The 15,271-nt window shown below is 45.2% G+C and overlaps 1 protein-coding gene across 3 annotated transcripts in view; it reads right to left on the bottom strand.

Moving 5' to 3' along the window:
* Positions 1-1,994: 1,994 nt before the first annotated feature.
* COL17A1 (collagen type XVII alpha 1 chain) overlaps positions 1,995-15,271 on the bottom strand; it is a 169,466-nt gene continuing 156,189 nt past the window's right edge. For 2 of the 3 annotated variants that reach the window (XM_030202785.1, XM_030202786.1), the window contains one exon: positions 10,539-11,637. In XM_030202785.1, coding sequence (XP_030058645.1) covers positions 11,588-11,637 — 50 coding nt within the window. In that variant the 3' untranslated portion in view covers positions 10,539-11,587. Of the gene's footprint in view, positions 2,005-9,229; positions 9,235-10,538; positions 11,638-15,271 lie in introns of those variants that run through there. The other variant, XR_003942098.1, reaches the window with a different exon arrangement.

Below are 15,271 nucleotides of genomic sequence, written 5' to 3'. Positions count from 1 at the left end.
GTAAGCTGTGTAAGTTAATGAAGAGAAGGACCCAGGTGGCTCGAGCTTTGCTGATTGGTCCTTCAGCATCGACATCGATACCGAGGTCGTCGACGTCGGAGGGAAGCAGCACCAAGAGTCCAGGTAATGGCTGCTGAGAGGCATCGAGTGATTCTCCACCCGTCTCGAGGCCTACTGCTATGCAGGCCCCCCCGGGACTGACCTGAGTCGGACCCGGCCCCGAGGAGGCGTGAGGATTCCACGTCATCAGTGCCAAGGAGTGTCAATGACGGGCGTCGAGCGAAAGCGAAGAAGCACTGTCATTGATCTCCTTCCAGACACGGTACAGAGAGCTCCGGGGAGCCGAGGGAGTTGGCACCTGAAAAGCGTTGGCGCTGGGAGGAGCGCTCACCCTCCATTCAGGAGGTGCTGATGCGTCAGTCATCCAGCAGCCTGGTACCGGCTCTCAAACCCCCTCAGATTCTGGCATCGGCTCCAGTACTGGCCCCACAGTCTTTTCCGATGGCAGCTCTTGATGAGCGTATCCGGGACCTTCTTCCAGAACTTCTGGAAGGATTGCTTCATCAGTCTGCCTCGGTGTCAGAGGTGCTTGCGCCTCCCGTCCCGACTGCTGAGACTGCATCTGGGCCATCACCTGTGCGGAGATCCCCGCCCTCGGTGCCGGTTGCCACCCGGGTCAACTCCTCAACGTCGGTGAAGGAAGCTTCACCAGAGTCCAGGCAGGGTTTGACTTCTCGGCATTCCCCACGAGGACGTCGGTCCTCTAAGTCGAGACAGGCTCGGGTTCGGGCTGCTCTGAGAGAGCTTCTGTCCGATACCGAAGAGGAGCGCTCATGGGGAGAAGAGGAAGACCCCAGGTATTTTTCGGAGGAAGAGTCCTGTGGGCTTCCCTCTGATCCTACTCCACCTGAGGGTCTTAATTTTTAATCTTTTGTATGGGAAATGTCTAAGGACATTCCATTCCCTTTGGAGGTTGTGGATGAGCCCAGGGCTGAGATGCTCGAGGTCCTGGATTATCCTTCTCCACCTGCAGATGTTGCAACGGCCCCCCTGCACAATACACTCAGGGAAGTGATGATGCGGAATTGGTCTTGCCCTCTCTCTAACTCGGTTCACAAGAAGTCCAAGTTCCAGTACAGAGTCCATGGAGAGCCTGTAATGGTGAAGGCCCAACTTCCTCACGATTCCATGGTGATGGACTCTGCTCTCAGAAGAGCCAAGAGCACTAGAGACTATGCCTCGGCGCCTCCAGGCAGAGAGTCTAGGACCTTGGATTCTTTTGGGAGGTGTACGTATCAGGCCGCAATGCTCGCCACCAAGATCCAAACATACCAGTTGTACACGAGCATTCACTTACGGAACTCGATGAGGCAACTGTCTAGTTTAGTTGACGCACTTCCTCCGGAGCTTGCTGAACCTTTTCACCAGGTGGTCAGGCAGCAGAAGGCGTGTCGCAAATTCCTGGCCAGGGGGGCTTACGACACTTTTGATGCGGCATCCCGAGTAGCTGCTCAGGGTATAGTGATGCGCGGACTCTTCTGGCTGCGTGTCTCTGACCTGGACATTGAAGACCCAGCAGCAAATGGCGGATGTTCCTTGACGGGGGGGGGGGGAGGGATAATCTCTTTGGAGAGAAAGTAGAGGATATGGTTGAACAGATGAAAAAGCATCATGACGCCATGGATTCTCTCTCCCACCGGACGTCTTCTGCTACTGCCTCCTCATCCAGGAGGTTTTTTGGAGGGAGGAGGACTGCTCCCTATTCCTATAATAGGTGTAGGTACACTCCTGCCTCTCGGCAGCCAGTTCAGGCTCAGCCCCAGCATGCATGTTCTCGTCAACGCCGTGCGCCAAAGGCCCTTACGGCTCCCCAGTAAAAGCAAGGGACTGGCCCCAGTGCTGCATAGCTGCAGTAAAAGTGTCCGTACCAGGCGACTTGCCGGTCAGGGGGAGGTTGATATTTTTTCACCAAAGGGTGGCCTCTTGTTAGGATATACACTCAGTCTGGCATCCAAGCCTCCAAATTGCCCACCGGGAACTCAATCCTTCAGCTCCCAGCACAAGCAGGTCCTTGCAGAGGAACTCTCCGCCGTTCTAAAGGCCAGTGCAGTTGAACCCGTTCCACCAGGGGAAGAAGGGCTGGGATTCTATTCCAGGTACTTCCTTGTGCCAAACAAAACGGGGGATGTGTCCCATCCTAGACCTAAGGGCCCTGAACAAATTCCTAGTCCGAGAAAAGTTCAGGATGGTTTCCCTGGGCACCCTTCTTCCCATGATTCAGGAAAACGATTGGCTATGCTCTCTGGACTTAAATGATGCCTATATTCACATCTCGGTGCTCCCAACTCACAGGAAATACCTTTTGATTTCGACTGGGAACTCATCACTTTCAGTACCATGTACTACCCTTTGGCCTAGCATCTGTACCCAGGGTCTTTACAAAGTGCTTGGCAGTTGTCGCAGCATCACTAATTAGACTGGGAGTGCATGTCTTCCCCTATCTCGACGATTGATTGGTGAAGAACACTTCAGAGGCAGGGGCTCTACAATCCATGCAGATGACTATTCAATTGATGGAGCTACTGGAATTTGTAGTAAATTATCCAAGTCCCACCTTGTTCCAGTGCAAAAATTGGAGTTCATTGGAGCTCTGTTGGACACACAGACGTCTCGAGCTTATCTCCCCCAGGCAAGGGCAGACAGTCTCCTGGCCCTAGTGTCCTCTGCTCGAGCATCTCAACAGATCACAGCTCGGCAGATGTTGAGACTTTTAGGGCACATGGCTTCCACAGTTCATGTAACTCCCATGGCACATCTACACATGAGATCAGCTCAATGGACCCTAGCTTCCCAGTGGTATCAAGCTGCGGGAGATCTAGAGGATGTGATACAGCTGTCCACCGACTTTCAGAATTCCCTTCAGTGGTGGACAATTCGATCCAATCTGACCTTGGGACGTCCATTCCAAATTTCTCAGCTGCAAAAACTGCTGACGACGGATGCATCCCTCCTAGGGTGGGGAGCTCATGTAGATGGACTTCACACTCTGTGGGAGCTTGGTCCTTTCAGGAGAAGGATTTTCAGATCAACTTCCTGGAATTACGAGCGATCTGGAACGCTCTCAAGGCTTTCAGAGATCGGCTGTCCAATCAAATTATTCTAATCCAGACAGACAATCAGGTTGCTATGTATTACACCAACAAATAGGGGGGCACCGGATCTCACCCTCTATGTCAGGAAGTCGTCAGGATGTGGCTGTGGGCTCACCATCACGGTATGTTTCTCCAGGCCACGTATCTGGCAGGCGTAAACAACAGTTTGGCCGACAGACTAAGCAGAATCATGCAACCTCACGAGTGGTCACTCAACATGGACGTTGTCCACAAGATCTTCCACGCGTGGGACACCCCCTCGGTGGATCTTTTTGCCACTCAGTTCAATCGCAAAGTCCCTCAGTTCTGTTCCAGACTTCAGGCCCACGACAGACTAGCGTTGGATGCTTTTCTCCTTCATTGGGGGACAGGCCTTCTGTATGTGTATTCTCCCATACCTCTTGTAGGGAAAACTCTTCTGAAACTCAGGCAAGACTGCGGAACCATGATTCTGATTGCACCTTTTTGGCCTCATCAGATCTGGTTCCCTCTTCTTCTGGAGTTGACCTCCAAGGGTGTATCCCGAGTCTTGCTTGCTTCCAGGAAAGATTCCACAAAAAAGTGTTATTCTTTTAAATGGAGAAGGTTTGCCATCTGGTGTGACAGCAAGGCCCTAGATCCCTTTTCTTGTCCTACACGGACCCTGCTTGAATACCTTCTACACTTATCAGAGTCTGGTCTTAAGACTAACTCCGTAAGAGTTCATCTTAGTACAATTAGTGCTTACCATGAACGTGTAGAAGGTCAGCCTATCTCTGGACAGCCTTTAGTTTTTTGCTTCATGAGAGGTTTGCTTTTATCAAAGCCCCCGGTAAAACCTCCGCCAGTGTCATGGGATCTCAACGTCGTTCTCACCCAGCTGATGAAAGCTCCTTTTGAGCCACTGAATTCCTGCCATCTGAAGTACTTGACCTGGAAGGTCATTTTCTTGGTGGCTGTTACTTCAGCTCGTAGAGTCAGTGAGCTCTAAGCCTTGGTAGTCCATGCACCTTATATTAAATTTCATCATAACAGAGTAGTCCTCCGCACTCACCCTAAGTTCTTGTTGAAGGTAGTGTCTGAGTTCCATCTGAACCAGTCAATTGTCTTGCCAACATTTTTTCCCCGTCCACATACCCGCCCTGGTGAGGACAAGTTGCACACCTTGGACTGTAAGAGAGCATTGGCCTTTTATGTGGAGCGGACAAAGCCCTACCGCCAGTCCACCCAGCTGTTTGTTTCTTTTAATCCCAACAGGATGGGAGTTGCCATTGGAAAACGCACCATCTCCAATTGGCTAGCAGATTGCATTTCCTTCACTTACGCCCAAGCTGGTCTGACTTTAGAGGGCCATGTCATGGCTCATAATGTTAGAGCCATGGCTGTGTCAGTGGCTCACTTAAAGTCAGCCTCCATTGAAGAGATTTGCAAGGCACATTCACATCTCACAACTGCCTCCAGCAGGATACCCGACACAACAGTCGGTTTGGGCAGTCGATGCTGCAGAATCTGTTTGGGGTTTAGAATCCAACTCCACCCTCCTAGGCCCATTTCTGTTCTGTTCCAGTCTACACTCTCACCTAGTTCAATTTATTTTGAGGTCAATCTGAACCCAGATATATCAGGGTTTGCATAGGGGAGAGAGAGCATAAAATGACACTTTACTGATGATGTGTTGTTAACTGTAACGCGTCCGGTCATCTCATTCCCAAATCTGCGAACTGTGAATGAATATGCAGTGATACCTGGATTCAAAAACAACATGACTAAGTCAAAGGCCCTTAACGTTACTTTGCCACCAAGACTAGTGAGTACACTGCAGGATTCTTTTTCATTTCGTTGGGCAGCGAAAGGAATCCATTACTTGGGAGCCTTGACCCCGTGCTTTTCGGATTTGTATTCTGCAAATTACCCAGGTATGATTAGAGCACTGGCCCGGGATTTGGAGAGATGGGAGGATCTGACTTTGTCTTGGTTTGGTAGAATAGCCATGATTACAATGAATGTATTACCCTGTCTCCCATACTTTTTCCAAGTACTCTCATTGCAGATACCCAAGAGAACTCTTTCTATTTTGCAAGATCACATAATGTGTTTCATATGGGCAGGTAAGCGCCCACGACTCCCTCAGTCATTTTTATATCAAGACAGGAAAAAGGGTGGGATGAGAGTTCCAAACATCTATTGGTACTACAGGGCAGCTCAGGCGCATGCAGCAATAGTGGTACCATACGTTGCCACACAAGTTGTAGATACATTTGGAGCCATTTTCATTGGGTGTCAGACCATTGGGTGCTTGAGGACCTGGGGTCAGATGTTCAAGGAGGAGTCGCTGCAAACATTGTCTCTTTTGAAAGAGGAATATCCATGTATTATACACGACAGGTATGCTTATCTCCAGATCTCTCACTTCCTGAGGGGGAAATCTATTTGTTCACTAGTAAGGAGAGAGGACTCATTCTTGGAAGACTTATGTGAGGACTCCAGGTCCACGAGAGGCCTGATAACCTGTCTTCATAAACATATTTGCTAAAAGTCTCCAGTGTATACCCTTCATAGAAAGAATTGGAGCCGTGAGTTGGGCCTGGAGCTGAGGGAGGATGAGTGGGAGACCTTGGAGAGGGCCTTGGCGAGGGTGTCTCTTCATGTGCCTCTTAGACAAAATGCTGTTAAGGTAATATTTCGCTGGTACTTAACACCTCAACTCCGGCGCATTTACCCAGCGCAGTCGGGCATTTGTTGGAGGGGATGCGGAGAAACTGGCACAATGGGACATATGTGGTGGACCTGTGTAAAAGTAAGAGCTTATTGGAAAGCAATGCATTGTAGATTACAGACATGGTTGGGGTTATCCATGCTTTGGACACCTGATTATTTTCTATTTCCTAAAAAGATTCCGGCGTTAACACCTGCTAATGCTGTTTTGGTTAGGTATGCAATGAGCGCAGCTCGGGTAACAGTGGCTGCACACTGGAAGCAGAACTCAGTGCCCCCATTAACGAAGTGGCTTAATAAGCTGTGGTTTATCTGCGAAATGGAGCGGCTCCTAGCAGAATGTAGGCACCAGAGGCATAAATGGGAATCCACGTGGGAACCTTTTATTGTACATTGCTCAGTTTGATTATTTTAAGGCTTTGGTTTAGGAAATCCTTAATCTGTTTACTTAAATGGGGGAGGGGAGTAGAGTTACTTGATACTATTACAAGTTGTTTGGGGAATAAAATGGAAAATAAAAATCTCAAGAAGTTTGGTTGAGCAATAATGCGCCAGTTTGGATTGTGGGGAAGGCACTTTAATCTTTACCCCCACCTTTTTTTGTGTATGCATGTAACTAAATATTTGATATGCAATGACTGAATATTGCTGTAAATGACGTTGTATGTTTTGCCCACTTGTTTGAACTGTCAATAAAGACTTCTGGCAAATTAAATGCTGATGCCAGCAGCCTGGTCCCAGTTAAGGTGGAGCCCATCCTTTTGGAATAGGTTCATCCTTCCCCAGTGTGTTGCCCAGTTCCTAACAAATCTAAAACCCTCCTCCCTGCACCATCGTCTCATCCATGCATTGAGACTCCGGAGCTCTGCCTGTCTCTTGGGCCCTGCGCGTGGAACGGGTAGCACTTCAGAAAATGCTATCCTAGAGGTTCTGGATTTGAGCTTTCTACCTTAGAGCCTAAATTTGTCTTCCAGAACCTCTCTCCCACATTTTCCTATGTCATTGGTACCCACATGTACCAAGACAGCCGACTCCTCCCCAGCACTATCTAAAATCCTATCTAAGTGACGTGTGAGGTCCGCCACCTTCGCACCAGGCAGGCAAGTCACCAGGTGATCCTCACATCCACCAGCCACCCAGCTATCTTCATTCCTAATAATCGAATCACCCACTACAACAGCTGTCCTAACCCTTCCCTCCTGGTCAGTAGGTCCTAGAGACACATCCTTAGTGCAAGAGGATATTGCATTCCCTGGTGTGCTGGTCCTGTCTACAGGATTACTTCCAGCCTCACCAGGGTGATGCTCTTGTTTTAGGAGGCCTCTGTCCTCCAAGGCAGCACAGAGGCTGCCAGATTGGAGGTGAGACTTCTTTACAACGTCCCTGTAGGCCTCCTTTATGTACCTCGCTGTCTCCCTCAGCTCCTCCAAGTCTGCTACTGTAGCCTCAAGAGAACGAACTCTATCCCTCCTCCTTTTCCAGTAGCGTCCCTCCCTTTCCAACATAACCCCCATGCCCCTCCCTCCCTCCCTTTCCAGCATGTCCCCATCTCACCCACCATTTTCCAGCAGTGTCCCTCCCTATCTCCCCCTTTTCCAATACCTTCTTCCTTCAACCCCCCTCCCCCGGTCCAGTACCTCCTCCTTTCTTCAGCCACCACCTCCCCCCTGTTGTGGTCCAGCGCCTGCTTCCTTCAAGCCACTTCTCCAAGTCCAGCACCGCTTTCTGTTCTCACTCCCCCCCCCCCCCCAGACCAGCCAACCTTTGTTTAGCAGCCCCTGCAGCATATATCATGCTGCTTCCTGAGCCAGCATTGTATCCTTGCCTCTGCATGTCCTTCCCTTCTGACACAACTTCCTATATCCATGATGGCGGGATGACACCAGCTCAGGCAGCAGCGTGTTATATGCTGCAGGAGCCACTAAACGAAGGAGGTTTGATGTTTTGGGGGAGGGAAAACAGAAAGTGGTGTTGCACTCGGGGAGGGAGGGGTGCCAGTTCCACGATGTGGTGGGGATGGAAGAGGAGAAAGTCAATACTGCCAATTTAAAAAAGAAATCCTTGATTGACAACAGCTGGCATCTGTCTAGGTGCCGTTTTCTTTAAAATCTATTTGGGGGGTGACTTGTGCCCCCCCCCCCCCCCCCGACACACACACACAGCTCTGCCTCTGACTGGGCCACCGCTCCAACATGGCAAATTAAAGCAAGCTAAATTGAAAGAAGTTATCTCAATTCCTGGTGACTTAAGATTCTAAAGCTAAGTTGACTATTTTAGTAGCCATCCTCTAAACCAGGGATGGGCAACTGCAGTCATTGAGGGCTATAATCCAATCAGATTTTCAAGATTTGCATAGTGAATATGAAATCTATTTGAATATAACAGAAGCAGTACATTCAAATCAATCTCCTACATATTCATTGTGGAAATCTTGAAAACCCAACTGGATTCTGGCCATTGAGGACTGTTGTTGCCCACCCCTGCTCTAGACTGATTCCAATCAATTTACTTCCATACCTGGAAAATGATATAAAGTTGGAGTTGGTCCACAGGGCAGCTACTAACTGGTTAACCATCTTTGTCATAAAGTGTATAGGAATAGTCTTAAAATCCTAATATGTATATTCTGGAAGAGAGGCAGCATAAGGAGGCTATGATAAACTTTTAAAAACACCCAAGAAGCTGGTCCTCTTTCACCAAAACAGAAGGTCTGGAACCCTAACGAGTGTAAAAAGGGATAGACTCAGATATAATGTAAGGAATTTCTAAACACTGGCTATGTCTCTAATAACGATAGGAGATGCATGGAACAGTCTTCCAGTGGAAGTGGTGGGGAAAGAACTTTCTAAATTGAAGAAAGCAAGCGACAGGTACTGAGGGAGAAGAAGGGATTGTAGAGAATGGGCATTTGGTTTGGATGGGCAGACTGGATAGGCTCATTTACTCTTTTTCTGACATCATGTTGTATGTTTAGATAATTCTTTCACAGCAGAATAGATTATGGAATGTTCTGTTCTTATCTGCACATCAAGAAAGCAGTTTTTCAGATATTTTTGGTTTCTCCCCAGATGTGTAGTATCTTAAGGGGTTGATAATAACAGAACTTATTTCCTGCTGTAGTCTTCCATTTCAGAGCAGTGAACAGGCAGCTGGTAGGATTGAAAGTTATTGTTGTGGCAGAAGATAATAAGGGATGAGTAGGTGTAGAGAACATGTACACCTGCTCCAGGACAGATAATTATGATATTTGTGTATGCAAAAAGGTCTATGCTAAGGTGCAGCATGTTATTTACCACGGTTCCTCTTCACAATGAATAAAGAATAATAGCACATGTTAATGCATGCCACACCTTAGTAAACATAGAGGCTCGTTTTCAAAGAACATAGACTTATAAGGTTGAAAATGTGCACCACACTACTAAAGGGTCCTTTTACTAAGGTGCACCTAAAAATGGCCTGTGCTGTTGTAGACACATGTATTGGATGCACGCAGGTCCATTTTTCAGCGCACCTGCAAAAAAGGCCTTTTTTCTTTGGACAAAAATGGACATAGGGTAAAATAAAAATTGGCACGCATCCATTTTGGGCCTGAGACCTTGCGGCCACCCATTGACATAACGGTAAGGTCTCATGCGTTAACTGGGCGGTAATGGTCTACGTGTGTACAATGCTGATTACCGCCCAGTTAGCGCCTCATTTCCGGCATGCTTAGTGGACGCACATAAGAAATGAAATTACCGCCCAGGCCATGTGGTAGCCAGGCGGTAGTTCAAAAATGATGCATGTAGAACTCGCATACGCGCCTACATGGCTTAGGAAAAGGGCCCCTAAGTCTGAAGCTATAGATAGGGTACATGTTGGCACTCATAATCACCAAGGTGCATAATAAATATTTAAATCATCAAGCATGTAGAATGCTCATAGTATTATAGTCCCTGTTTGCTATTCTGGACATGCTGCATTTGACTATAATATTCTGCGCAGAAATATTTAGTGTCCAATATGATTATATATTAGCCAATCTGAGGCTTGGGATTGGCTAATTTGTGGCTTGCAAATGAGTAAGTTATTCTGCCTGTCCAGCATGCAAATTCTTTGTTAAACAGCTTCTTCACAATGTGACTATTTTACATCATTGGGAGTTTGGAAGTTGGGCAATATGTAAGTCTATGAGTGGCAAGAGCTTCAGAGATGTGCAGCTTGCTTACATGGAGTGGTTTTTCTGTTCTTCTGTGGCAGTGGTCCTGGAGGAAACCAGATTCTTCAAAACTTGTGATCCTTTTATTAGCTCACCATCAGGATTATCCAAAGGTGACATGTATAGGCTTTGAGTCCCTTCTTTCAATGTCTGATATAGCAGCAATACAATTAGCTAATACCATCAATCAATGAATTACAATAGAAATTATACTGCAAATTATGTTATTCAGCAATTTGTTTCCAGTATTGGATTAATTTGCAGAAGGGCACAAGTACTGTCATGGCTAAAACTCTTGCTGAAACCCAGTGATTAAGGAAACAGATTGTGCATAAAATTCTTAAAATGTTGCAAGATACAGTCCATCTATACATCCAAACTGCAAAGAGAGGAATTAAAATATTTTCTTAACATTACTATGTGTGTGTTAGGATCCTTTGGAAACCACAACAGTTTTAAAATATTAGATGAAACATGAGAGCTCACAATTTATTTTTAAAAAAACAACTTTAATTGGTAGCTTTATATTAAAAAAAACATTTTTCACTTTAGAAATACTATAATCATATACAAAACAATTTCAGTTATGGCCCTCAAGGGCCATAAACAGGCCTGAGAATCTACTCCTCATACCATGTGTTAAGAATTTTTATGTTTTTCTTGCATATATTTGGACACAAGGGATGCTTGAAAAGTTTAAAATGATATGGTCAAATAAAGATATAACTACCAATAAAAATATGAGACAGAGACTGGTGCCACCTTAGTGTCTAAGGAGAGAATTCATTCTTTACCTATAAGCTTTTAGTATTTAGCATGTGCTAAGTCCCTTAATGCATTTTAAGGCCCTAATGCTGTTTGATGAATTCCCCCTCTAAAGAGTTTATGATGATGACAAAGGTGTCTCATATATCATCAATCTATGCTCTACAAGGCACCTTATAGCCTAACCAGTTTCTGGAGGCACAAACTTTAGATGACAAGAGTTATGTTGTCAGGTGCATTTGCATTTCATGACTTCATACATCTGTTAGCAGCATCAATATCTGGGTTATTTTGGGTACTAGAGACACAGATAAAGGGGGTCATGGATTTGATATACTGTGGTTTAAATTTATTTCTCTGTCCCTAATGGGCTCACAATATAACTCTGGAAGTTGTAGCAATGAAAAAGAGTGTTATTTATTTCTTAATACTTCAAGTTGATGTCTGCTGTAAATTTATACAATGAGGTCAATCTGGAGGAGTGATACTTTTTAAGTTCTAAATAGCATGTCTTTTAAATATGGTTTGATGCCACTGGCCATAAGTGGATACTCAAATGTGCTTGTCACACAGAAAGCAAAACACAAATGCAGGTTTAATTAGAAAACAAATGTACCATTCTTAACCTTTGCCTAGTGGATCAAGCTGCAAGAAAGTCTAATGTGTTGTCCTTGAAGATCAGCTTAACTTTCTACGGGTTGTACTGTAACACTACTGGGTAGTAAGTAGGTTTGTTTGGTTTCTGATGTCTCACATCATGCAGATTTGTGTTCTCAAATCATAAGCCAGTACTTCTTCTTTTCCGTCTGCCAATGATGGCTTGTTCACCTTAGGGAAAAAGAATTAAGCATAAGAATTAAATTCAAAGCACATTTACCTATATGCCAAAAATAAAACCCCTCCCAAAACCCAGGGCTAATACAGATAATTTGTGCAATGGTGCATAATTATGTTAATTAGCCAGGAAAAGAGCTGCCAGCAAGTCAAACTGGCAGATTCAGGCAGCTCCAGCAAAGTTGTGCTTTATGGCTCTATATTATGCATGGTATATACAGCTCTTATTCATATTCTAGAAAAAGATAAACCTATGCAAAAGAAGAATGAGGTCTTTTTTTTTTTCTTGCATTAGTCTTATCTGTTGGAACCCTGTTCCCATGAATCTTAAACTGATTGGCTATTTGAGGCAGCTTCTACTACTATAAAATTAAGATTTTTTTTAAAAATTAATTTATAGCTATAGTAATTCTATTTCTATGTAATGCTTATGATTTTAAGACACTCTGGGGGCCCCTTTTACTAAGCTGTGATAAAAAGTGGGAAGCGCTATCACTAGTGCGGAGCTTTGCCACGCACTGAGGCCACTTTTAGTGCGGTTGTAAAGGCCGCATTTTTCATTTTCTCTATTAATGGTCACATGCGTATCCTGCTTTACAGCGTTGACCTACTTTCGTGCTCCTTCTTTGCACTGCGTTTTTTTCAAGACAATGAGTGCTTATAACTTTGGAGTTTACGTTTATCAATATCAAGGCCCCTGAGGCAGGCACTTTGCCAAAACACTGTGCCGTGTTGGGCATTATTAATAAAGTTGTTATTACTATCATTCCGTCTTCCTGGTGTCATTTGAAGTGCCTTGCTGGTCACACTACTCCTTGTTTTTGGATTTTTTGACGTAGTGGAACATAGTCATCAGCTTCTGTGGTTTTCTCTCTCCACATGCTAGTTTCCCCATTAGCAAGTGAGCGTTTACCGACACCTGTTTTCTAGGCAGTAGGAGCTGCTCTAACCATGTGCTAATTGGTTGGTACATTGCAATGTAGCTATGCTAACTGATTAGTGCTGGGCACAAATACTCTCCAGACCTGCCCTGAGCACTAAAAAAAAAGTTTCTATTTTTTACTGTGTGGGTAGCGTGCGCCGAACATAAGACTACTGCAGGACACCTGCATGTGCCCTGTGCTAGTGTCTTTAACCCTGCGGTAAGCAAGCATTAGTGCAGCTTTGTAAAAGGGGCCCCTTTGTAGCTTTTGGGGTAGGTTACATATCAAATAACTAAGGGGCCCTTTTACTAAGCCATGGCAAAGAGTGGCCTGCGGCAGTGCGAGTGTGTCTTTTGGGTGCACGCTGGGCCAGTTTTTATTGCATCCTGGAAAAGGGCCCTATTTATAAGGGGCAGCAAAATAAAAACCAGAGTTTGTCCATTTTTGGCCTGAGACCTTACCGCCACCCATTGACTTAGCGGTAAGGCCTCACGCATTACTCGGGTTGTAGGCATGCTGTACGTGCCCGCTGCCATTTACCACTGGGTAAGCATCACACGGTAGAAAGTACATAAGTAATGCCACACTGGGAAAAGACCAAGGGTCCATCGAGCCCAGCATCCTGTCCACGACAGCGGCCAATCCAGGCCAAGGGCACCTGGCGACCTTCCCAAACATACAAACATTCTATACATGTTATTCCTGGAATTGTGGATTTTTCCCAAGTCCATTTAGTAGTGGTTTATGGACTTGTCCTTTAGGAAACTGTCTAACCCCTTTTTAAACTCTGCCAAGCTAACCGCCTTCACCACGTTCTCCGGCAACGAATTCCAGAGTTTAATTATGCGTTGGGTGAAGAAAATTTTTCTCCGATTTGTTTTAAATTTACTACTCTGTAGTTTCATCGCATGCCCCCTAGTCCTAGTATTTTTGGAAAGCATGAACAGACACTTACCTGTTCCACTCCACTCATTATTTTATATACCTCTATCATGTCTCCCCTCAGCCGTCTCTTCTCCAAACTGAAAAGCCCTAGCCTCCTTAGTCTTTCTTCATAGGGAAGTCGTCTCATCCCCGCTATCATTTTAGTCGCCCTTCGCTGCACCTTTTCCAATTCTAATATATCTTTCTTGAGATGCGGCGACCAGAATTGAACACAATACTCAAGGTGCGGTCGTGTGTTTTCTAACGTGTGTTTTTGGCACATGCCAAATTCAGAATTACTGCCTAGGGCACGTGGTAGCTGGGCGGTAATGCCCGATTTGGCTTGTGCTGGACACACGTAGGCCATTACGCACCCTTATAAAACAGCCCCTAAATAAATGATGCCTGTTATAGGTGTAGTTTAGCTTCTTACTTTTGGTAGGGGGGGAGAGTAAGTAAGCCATATTAACAGTGGGAGGAAGGGGACCAATTCAGCATTAGTCCCTGCAAATTGGGGAGGGCACTGCCACTCCATGTTCACCCTAAACTAAGTCTAGTCTCCATGGGCTTGCAGATAGATTACATGTATGTAGACCTCATTGAATTTGCAATGGTTAGTAAGAAATGATGATTATGAAGATGATTTCAATTTTGTTTAAACAGGTAAACACATTTGCCTGCCTAAAAACACAATTTGAAAATGGGTACCTTCTCAGTGTGAGGTATATGTACTTCAAAGCAGGAGCAAAGTACCTGCATTTTCCTCTCCCCTTGCTAGCCCGAACTTTAAAGGGAACTTTTACACTTTCTCTTCCAAATTAGTTTTCAGTTCCCACCCCCCCGGCTTTTTAAAAATCGACCTCCACACTTCAAAACTTTCTGGAAAGTCCACTCAGTGGCACAATAGTTCAGCCATTCCAGAAATCACGGGCACCATACAGTCCTTGCCAACTTCAGCTGCTATTTCACTTTTGGCAATAACTTCGCCCTAGCTTCTCATTCAAATATTTGGAGATATCATTTAAAACAAGAAAATTCCTCTAGCGTATCTTACATTTGTAAGAGATGGTTTGGCCTAAATGTGTTCTAGAGAAGTGCATACTATTATGTGATAATTACTTCTCTAATTTTTGGAAATTGTTAGTATTTGTTCTACTTGATAGTCTATCAGACAGGCAAGGCTGTGTTCTTAGGCTATAACTGCTTGCCACCCTGCAAGTTATTCATAAACTCTATGATGATAATTCTGTCAGGAGCTGCCCAGATTTTAGTTAGCAGGAAGGTGCATAAATGGTGGGATTCTAGTAATTTCAGGGGCAATTCTATATATGGTGCCAAAAAAAACCTTGCCTAGAGTTAGGTGCAGTTTATAGAATATGCATACGCCTGTCCTCATGACTAAAATTTAGGAATGGATTTACACCACCTGGTGTAAATATCCACACCTATTTTAGGTGCGGATCGGGCATATTCTGTTACACTGTGTGAAATTTTTAGGAATGCTCATGGCCTGCCCATGCCCCTCCCATGGCTATGTCCCCTTTTGAGATAAGGGCTTTAGAATTTATGCAGACCACTTTACAGAATACGCTTAGAAAGTTGTGCATGTAAATTCTAATTAGTGCTGATGATTGCATGATTGACTTGTTAATTAAATTGCGTGCACAATTTGGCCACACTGCCAAATTTGCACATGCAACTTTACCCCCCCCCCCCCTTTTTTTTTTTTTTTCAAAGTTGCGTGGTAATGCTGACACAGCCCATTCACATTGAATGGGCTG

The sequence above is a fragment of the Microcaecilia unicolor genome, chromosome 5 (genome assembly GCF_901765095.1).
Source record: "Microcaecilia unicolor chromosome 5, aMicUni1.1, whole genome shotgun sequence".
NCBI lineage: Eukaryota > Metazoa > Chordata > Amphibia > Gymnophiona > Siphonopidae > Microcaecilia > Microcaecilia unicolor.
The sequence above is the reverse complement of the archived record's forward strand: the minus strand, read 5'-3'. Positions and strand labels throughout refer to the sequence as shown.